Below are 9,243 nucleotides of genomic sequence, written 5' to 3'. Positions count from 1 at the left end.
CGGGGTCTCCACTCCAGTCTCGGCACTCTCACACCCTTCTAGCTCTCCTGTCCCTGAACCTCTTCTCACCTGCCCAGATGATGTGAACAGGGACTGGGCTAATGATGTCCACAAAGTGGCTGGATCATGGGCTTTCCAGGGCCTGGGAATTGCTCAGTAGCACCTTGTCCTTCCTGGAGATCAGTTCACCTCTGACACAGGCCCCACGATGCTGCAGAGTCAGCTCAGGCAGCAAACCCATTCCTGAACAGCCCAGCTGTGTTTCTCCCTGGCCTCGGGCACTGCAGAGTTTGCTCTCTTAGTGGGAACATCTTTCACCATAACATTGCCACCTGCTTTGTATGCCAGCATGTCCCTGCTCTGAAGTGGGACCACCACACACACTGTGTCCTTTGCCCTTGATAACAGGCTTCACCATCACCAATCTGACTGAAACATTGCTAGAATAACTAAGATGTGGTGAGATCACTTGCATGACTGAAAGGAACCAATTGTAGGGTAGAAGCTCTTCAGGAGAGAACAAGGGAGAAGATGAGGAAGGGGGATGTCCTTTGTGTGAAGGGGCAGTTCACATGTGTGGAGCTCTTCCATGGGAGAGGCAAGTGTTTGGGTAAGCACCAGAGTCAGGGTGACATTGTGATGGGAACTAGACCACCTAATCAGGGTGACAAAGTCAATGTAATGTGAGCAATTCTGTGGATCACAGGCCCAAGTGATCTTGTGGGACAGGGAGGGGAATGGACTTCAATCTCACAGACATTCTCTGGAAAGGTGAACAGCAGGGTGGAAATAGGCCGGGAGGTTTCTGGAGGGCACCAGGGACAGCTTCTTTGCACAGTTGCACAGTGGGGCAGTACTCATACTTCCCTCTGTCTGCAATTCCAAACGGGGAAGAACTGATCAAGGATGGGACAGTCAGTGTCATGCTTTCCTAGAGTGACCATGAAAAAGCAGAGTTCTACATCCTGAGCAGAATGAGGAAGGATAGCTGCAGAGCTCAGACCCCGGACTTCAGAGAAGTAGACTTGGGCCTGCTCAGGGGACTGGTGGGGGCCCAGGAGCTCAGGAAAGCCAGCAGGTCTGTAAGGACAGCACCTGCCAAGCACAAGAATGGGCCATAGCAATACTCAGTAAAACTGGTAGAAATCTTGGGAGATTGGCTTGGCTACGCTGGGAAATCAGGATTGACCTCTCAGCAAAAAGTCTGCATGTAAGAATTGGAAGGAGGGAGAGGTTAAAAAAAAGTAGAAATCAGAAAAGTTGTCCAGCAAAGCAGGGATGGTCTTAGGGAAGCCAAAGCTCTGCTAGGATTGGACTTGCAGGGTATGTGAATGGCATCAAGAAGAGCTGCTGCCTCTTCAGTTACAGCAAAAGAAAGAAAAGGAAAATGTGGGCTCACTGCTGGTTCAGGCAAGGAATCTAGTAACAGAAGATGCAGGTAGGTCTGAGGAGCTCTGTGCCTTCTTGGCCCCACTCTCCACCAACAAGGTCTCCTGGGCTGTTTTGCCTGGAGCCAGGACTTCAGAGGAAAAAACAGCCAAGGTGGAAGAGGGTTCAGTGAGGTATTATTGGCAAGAACTCAACCCCCTACAAGTCTCTGGAGCTGGATGGGCTGCATCAGCGGATACTCAGAGGGCTGCCTAATATCATAACTGCCAGTTATGGCTGCCAGTCTCTATCATCCCTGAAAGGCTGTGGAGATCAAGGGAGGTCCCAACAACTAGAAAGAGGAATCTGTGCCCATCTTCCAAAAAGGCCATGAGGACCACTTGGGGAGCTGCAGGCCCTTCAGTCTAATTTTGGTGAGGAGCGTTTCATGGAGTGAGTCCTCTTGTTGTCCAAAATCTGGATTCTGTTACCCGGTGTGCAAGCAACCAATAGACACACAGGGTCGAGATATTTGTTTACTTAATTTCTGCACAGAGATGGGTGCTAGGTGGTAGATCCACAAAGCTAGCACACCTTCTCCCTCTCTCAGTCTTTATTTATATACACTTTTCAGGGAGTATTTTATACAAATCTTTCTGTTGGTTACAATTTCACTACCTCAGGTAATTGCTCTGCACTTGTGCTTTCACATTCCTGCTAATTAGCACAGGAATCGAAGAAGAGGCAGTAACATCATTATCATGTCATTTCCATCTCATTCTTCATTTAGGGGTGTGTAGTTTAATATGTTAATAAGCCTTAATGAACCTACGGTCACTTCTGTGTTATTCTGCTGTTTTTGTCTTACCTACCCCTCGCATTCTTCAAAGCGCTGTGGTTTCATCAAGGTTATTTAGCCGGAGCTGGTTATCCTTTGCAGTACTGTTTGTCTCTCCCCCTTGTCCTTGAGTCTTGTTAACTATTTGCAAGGTTTTTCTCACAGCATTGCTCCAGCACTGTTACAACTGTTCATACCCCTGTGTAAGAAAGAGGTGTTCTCACCACAGCTATGCAGTATGGAAGGTATCGATGGAGTCGAGGGATGGGGACTGTAGGGGGATGCTTCCAGCTTCCCCCAGCATCTGGGGCCAGTTAAATGCAGTCTGCATTCCTGTGCCTCATATTCTGAAAGAGAGGACATCAAGACTTTGACATAAGGCCTGCTTGGATGTCAGGACTTGGAAACAGGAAGCCTGCTCTCACCGCTGGGGCAGTGTTAATTCCTCCAGACAGGAATTAACTGCTCCTTACTCCAGTGATGGGATCTGTCCTTGGGACCACCACTGCAGGAGTAAAGCAGTCATTTGCAGTCACTGAAACTCCTTTCTTCAGTGTTCAAGGCAGATAGCCTGCTGTTGGGGGTGTTTGGCCACCCCCTCACCCCATGACTTTGACTATCATAAAAATGGAGCAGAGCTGAACCCTGCGGCAGCTAAAAGTTAAGGACTGAGAGTATGTGAGGAGAATGGTAACTGGCCTAGTGACCCCAAGTCCATGTTTGCCTGAAGGATATAAATAAATTGGTTGTTGTTTTATTAATCTCTTACTTTGCTGTAAAGGTCGTGGGGAAGGATGATTGGATCCATCCTTTCCATGTCAGGAAATTACCACCTTCCCAGAACGGTGAGACCTTTACCCAGGAAGATAAAGCTATGCTAGATCATGAAAAATGAAGGAATTTCTGGTACCTGTTGCACTTGTTTCCTTTCCAAGGCCTTGTGGACATGTGAGTCTCTGGTTGCTTGGCTGAGCCAACCATCTCAGAGCATAAACCAAGGACATTTTCCTCACTGGTGTCTTCATCATCCTTACAGGAGTGCCCTCCTCCTGCATGCTGCTCCAAGGGGGGAAGGATTAAGATACCACCAACACGGGTGGCTCTGGGTGACATGTAATAATTGTGGTTCTTGTGACCCTCGTTGGTGTGACCCATGTTACCGAGGCCAGTGGATGAATAACTCTCAAGGCTGCAGTTGGGGAAAGGTAAGTAGGCCAGGGGCAGCAGAACAAATTAACTGGTGTTGTTCCTGCCCATCGCATCAGCCCCAGGCTATAGAAGCTGGAATAGGTGCAATAACATTATTAACTAACTAATGACTCTACTCAAATTATCAAAATGATTGGGCTGCTAATAAGTTTACTTAGTGTTCGGGTGGCCCATTTCAAATTATCCATAATGCAGCCTGAGATTATGTCCAAATAATGTCTCCTGTGCAGCCTCAGGGCAGCCTTACTGCCCTGGAGCCCACATGCACGTTCCCCGTTTAGTCAAGCTGGGTCCCAGAGATGTCCACTAATTTTATAATTGTTTGTATGGAACATTCTTGTACTTGACAGGTGCAGTCCTTAATGAGCTACTGGCTTTCCTGAGCTCCTCTGTCCTTCAGAGCTGCCTCCTGTTATCCATCCCATGGAAGAGCTCCATACACCCAAGCCACCCATCCACATACAGGGGATCCCCCTCCTCATCTTCTCTGGCAGTCTCTACTGAAGAACTTGCACCCTGCCATTGAAAGACTCCAGTCATGTGAGTGATCCCACCAGTTACTCCAACCCTGTGGCAGTCCTGTGACAGCTCATTCATCTCCATTGGCTCCTGTCTGCACCCCAGGCTGCATACGTTTGCATACTAGTTGGCTTCACCACCTCAGCTGTGGCACTGATGGAAGATTTGTCACAGGAAAACATGTTACCAAGGATCTTAAGTATGCACAGGCTTTGATTGGAAGTGGTGACATGCTAGCATGGATACAGGTGGCAATATAATGATGAAATGAGGTTCCCACTAACAGAACAAATCCTACAGTGCCCAAGGCCAAGAAAGAGCTGGGCTGTGCAGGAATGTCAGGCGAGGGGTTGACTGCCCAAGCTAACTCTGCAGCACCATTGCACTTGTGACAGATTTCTTGAACTAATCTCCAGGAAGGACATGTTGCCATTGAAGATATCCTGGGGCCTTGACAGCCTATGATCCAGCCACCCTGATGTCATCATTAGTCCAGTCCTAATTCATATCATCTGGTGGGGTCGGAAGAGGTTCAGGTCAGGAGAGCAAGAAGGATTTGAGAGTGCAGAGACCAGCACAGAGACCTTGCTGTGATGTGCCTCCCATTTGTGCAGTACACATGGATGTAGACAAGATGGGCTTTGCCTAAAGACAGTGGTGAGATTCATTTGTCCGGGCAAATGTAGGAAGCCAAACATGCTCTGGGGCCCTTGCCCAGCACGGACTCCAAAGGGACGTGGTTTTCCCTAAGGTCTCATGCAGTATCTGCTACAGACATATGGTTGTCCTGGACACTTGAGCATCTGACATGGCCCTGCCAGCCTATTTTATGTCAATAAATCAAGTGTCTCCCCTGAATGACATTGGCTTTTTGTAACACTGGAATCTGCCTGTGTCTCGGCTTCATAGTGAGTGTAGCTCTAGTCATAGTAGGCATCTAGTGTCATTTCAGATGGTCAAGGAAATTCACCACCTGGCCCTCTGCTGATGGTCTAGAAGGATGCGGGTGTCCTGGTTGCTCCATCAGAGCAAGCAGACACAGGCACATGCCTAAGACTAACCGTCTCTTCAAATGTCACCAGCTGTTTGCATGTGAGCAACTGACTTCCACCGTCCATCTCCAGGGATTGTAATGGGAGCTTAGACAAGGAGCTTGCTTGCAGACCTCTTATGCTCACTTCAGCTTAGGCAAGGGGTATCCCACCTCCTATGTGCTTGTGGCGTTCACAGGAAGGAGCTGAATCCCAACTGCTTCCCAGTGGCTTCTGAACAGGCATGAGATGCCCAAATTGATTCATCTGAAGGAAAAGCTGAACCATGGGAAAATGAGTTCCCTTCCTGTCCCCTTCTAGGTGTCCTGCCTAGTTAAGACATGGGAGTATGGTTTCCAGGGTAGGACATTTCTGTGTCTTCTAGATGACCATCCTCTGATGAAACAAGTGACAACACTGTAACTGGTCTCTCTGAACTGTTTAGAGAGAGACCAAAGGTGATTATTCTGTTTTACTTTCGTGAACAATTCCCAGGAGGAGGGAGCACAGGGGACAGAGAAAATCATGCCTTCAGCTGGGCCACTGTTGACTAGAGAGAGCAGGCTGCTGGGGTGGAGGGCACTCATGGCAACCAGACAGCAGTGCTGAGAGAGAGCTGTGTGCAGGAGCAGCAGCTCCTCTGCTAAGAGCAGCAGGGCTCCAAGCACTGCCTGCAATTGCTGACCTGAGAGGAGACAAGGCTGACAGTGAGACGTGAAAGGCAATGTGGAGCAGGAGGCCAGGGGAGAGCTCCTTGCAGGAGAAATCTTCACACGTCTTGACACGGTAAGTTTGGCTGAGGGGCAGTGCTACTGAGGTTCCTGGGGGGGTCTTCTAAACCCATTCCATCCCAAGACTGAAAGCTTCTTCTAAGGATTATTCTCTCGGCTTCTCTAGCGCTGCGGAGGAGGAGATGCTTTAGAGCAGGGATTCCTTGCCACACTGTCAGAGGGACAGGGCAGGCTGCTACTTTCTCCCAGGAATGGTGTAGGACTGTGAAGCTGGGACATGCACCACAATCTGCCCTGGGCTGTGATTCAGAGCAGTGTCCCTGCACCACAGAGGAAGGTGTAAAAAGGCTCCATGAAAGGGAAGGAGTTTCCTTCCAAGGCTTTCAATTTCCTCCTTTTGGCAGGGAGAAAAAGGAAAGAGTTTTCTGGCTTGGCAAGGGACTGGGACTCACTGATCTTCACTCTCAGAGATCAGAAGGTGTGTGAGAAAGGTCAGCAAAGCCCTTCAGCCCTACCTCCCACCACAGCTGCACCAGCAGCAACTTAATGGACTTACCAGGGTTTATGTGACTTGCTCCTTAGGACCTGCATGCAGAGATGCCCCTGGACAGTGCCCTAATCTGGAAGGTTTCTGTAGGGCAGAAATACGCATGCAGAGGGTGGTAGAGGGTCTGTGAGCACCGACAGGGAAAAGGCGTTAGGACGGAGAAAGCTCCCAGCAGGGCCAGCTCCAGGAAGCAGAGATGAGCAGGGAATGAGAGGGAACTGCAAACAGAATCATCATGGGGAGATGGATTTGGGCAAGTCTTGATCAGTCCCTGCAATGCAGACACGTTCCGCTGGGCAAGGTGCCTGTGTCTCCCCTCCCACCCAGCAGAGCCTCTGCCCTGACAGCCATGGAGTCCAGGGCATGAGCTGCCTCTCCTGCAGCAAGACCTGCGGGAGAGGAGAGGGGCATCACTACTGCCACGGGCATGTTTTGTGGCACTTGATAAAGGGCTGAGTGACTGCTCTGTGATATCATTGTCTATGATGCAGCATGCCCAGCTGGGAAAGGTGAGGGCTTTCTCAAGTGCGTGTCCCCCCCCCCGCCCTTGCCTGCCTTGGAATCAGGATCATGATGTTGCTCCTTGTTTCCCTTCCTGTCCATGATGCTCCTCTTCCTTTCTCAGGCCCTTAGGGTTCAACATTTTCAGCTGCAGTTCAGACGCTGATGCTGCAAGTTGTGCAACAGAGGGGTCTGCATGGGAACGAGGTTTCCCCAGCCCCTTCTAAACTGTGTGGCAGCCTGAGGGGCTGGGAAATGAGCTAACTTCCTAAAGTAGAGCCCATCTCCAGTCTTAAAAGTCCTTTGACTGCCTCCCTGTGGTGTCCTAGCAGGCAGTGAACTGCCCTCCTGAAAGGCAGAGCTGTCTCATGGCACCTCTGTGATATCTGAGAGACTAATGAGGAAGGTGCAGAGATACTGAGAGTATGGAGAGGGTGTGGCGAGGATGTATATGGGTAGCTGAAAAGAGCCCTGTGTGTCCCTGGCTAGAAGTGGAGTGTGGAGATCTCCCACTGGCGCCCTTAGAAAGGCTGAGAATTTTGGAGACCTGTACTTTGAAACTGGACTCCTCTGCAGCTAACAGAGGCTGGTTTCTTTCTAGAGTAATATCATCCTCCAGCTCAAAGAAGCGTGCATGCAGGAGGGCTGGGAATAGGACTAATAGACAGATGAGATGTCCCTACTCTGCAACAAAGGGCAGTAAATGGCTTCCTTTCAAGACTCACAGTAGCAGTGCCAAGAATTTATACTTTTGAGGAACATTTTCCAGAGATGATGTCTACAGGAAAATAAAATCCCTCTGAAATCCCTAAAATTCTGTTCCTCAAAGCTCATTCTCCAGAATTGGGACTGAAGATGCTGAAAAGCTCTTCTACATGATGAGTGGATTTCACCTGACAAAAACTGTGAATGTCAGGACAAGTAACCCCCATTTCCCAGTTCCCACTGCTGTATTGACTCTTTGGGAGCCCATGGGCAGAGGCCAATGCTCCTCATGGCAACCTCAGCCGGTGCAAAGTGGAGGTCAAGAAAGAGAGCTGCACAAAGACCCTCTCAATAAAGAGAGAAGCAATGTGGGTGTCCTAGGGTCCTATGAGAAGTGGAATGTCTAGGGCTTTTTTTTCTTTTTTTTTTTTTTTTTTTTTTTCTTTTTCCTCTTGAAAATTCTCTCTTAACTTCTCAATGTCTTCTTTGGACAGTACCCCATACCCAGAGATAGCAAAATGTCCAATGGCAGCTCCCTCGGCGATTTCTTCCTCCTGCCATTTGCCAACAAGCCACAGCTGCAGCTTTTGCACTTCTCACTCTTCCTGGGCATCTACCTGACTGCCCTCCTGGGCAACAACTTCATCATCGCAGCCATAGCTTGTGACCACCATCTCCACACCCCGATGTACTTCTTCCTCCTTAACCTTGCCATCCTCGACCTTGGCTCCATCTCCACCACTGTCCCCAAATCCATGGCCAATTCCCTCTGGAACATCAGGACCATTTCCTACTCTGGATGTGCTGCCCAGGTTTTTCTGGTTCTCTTCTTGTTTGGAGGAGAGTTTTCTCTCCTTACAGTCATGGCCTATGACCGCTTCATTGCCATCTGCAGACCCCTGCACTATGGGACCACCATGGGCAGCAGAGCTTGTGCCAGAATGGCAGCAGCTGCCTGGGCCAGTGGTTTTCTCATTGCTGTGCTACACACTGGAAACATATTTTCAATGCCACTCTGCAAAGGCATTGTCGTGGACCAGTTCTTCTGTGAAATCCCCCAGATCCTCAAACTCTCTTGCTCAGACTCCTACCTCAGGGAAGTTGGGCTTCTTGGGATTGGTGCCTGTTTAATGTTTGGGTGTTTCATTTTCATTGTGCTGTCCTACGTGCAGATCTTCAGGGCTGTGCTGAGGATCCCCTCTGAGCAGGGTCGGCACAAAGCCTTTTCCATGTGCCTTCCTCACCTGTCTGTGGTCTCCCTGTTTGTCAGCACTGGCATATTTGCTCACCTAAAGCCCCCCTCCATATCCTCCCCTGCTCTGGATCTAGTGGTGGCTGTTCTGTACTCGGTGCTGCCTCCAACAGTGAATCCTCTCATCTACAGCATGAGGAACAAGGAGCTGAAGGATGCACTAAGGAAAGTGATCTCATGGATATTTTTCAAAAGTAGTAAAATTGCCTTTGCTCTCCACAAATGACTTCCCCTGTATCCCGTAGTAGGACTGAGCTTTGTTCATTTTAATTTTATTATTCCTAGTATTGCTGTTGTTATTATTTGTTGTCATATTGCTACACAAATACTTGGATTCATTCCACTTTCACTGAGACTGCTCTGCTACATCTGGTGCCCACATAAAATTGGGTCTAACACTGGGTCAGTTCTGTCTCCATCACAGTATCTTTGTAATAAAGTGAGTTCTTCCTGGTGCGTTTCCTGAAGTCTGGGCTTCCTCCAAAACTCTTGTCCCTCACCCTGTCCCCAATACATGTCCTTGAGACAATCTCCCCCACCTT

At 49.2% G+C, this 9,243-nt stretch overlaps 1 protein-coding gene across 1 annotated transcript; it reads left to right on the top strand.

Annotated features, from left to right (window-relative positions):
* The first annotated feature begins 7,964 nt into the window (after positions 1-7,964).
* On the top strand, positions 7,965-8,927 carry LOC134154620 (olfactory receptor 14A16-like). Its single transcript, XM_062601294.1, has one exon. It carries the CDS (start codon positions 7,968-7,970, stop codon positions 8,925-8,927), a length of 960 nt encoding a protein of 319 aa, XP_062457278.1. The 5' UTR covers positions 7,965-7,967.
* The last annotated feature ends 316 nt before the right edge of the window (positions 8,928-9,243 follow it).

This window comes from Rhea pennata, unplaced genomic scaffold, assembly GCF_028389875.1.
Source record: "Rhea pennata isolate bPtePen1 unplaced genomic scaffold, bPtePen1.pri scaffold_32, whole genome shotgun sequence".
Classification (NCBI taxonomy): domain Eukaryota; kingdom Metazoa; phylum Chordata; class Aves; order Rheiformes; family Rheidae; genus Rhea; species Rhea pennata.
The sequence above is the reverse complement of the archived record's forward strand: the minus strand, read 5'-3'. Positions and strand labels throughout refer to the sequence as shown.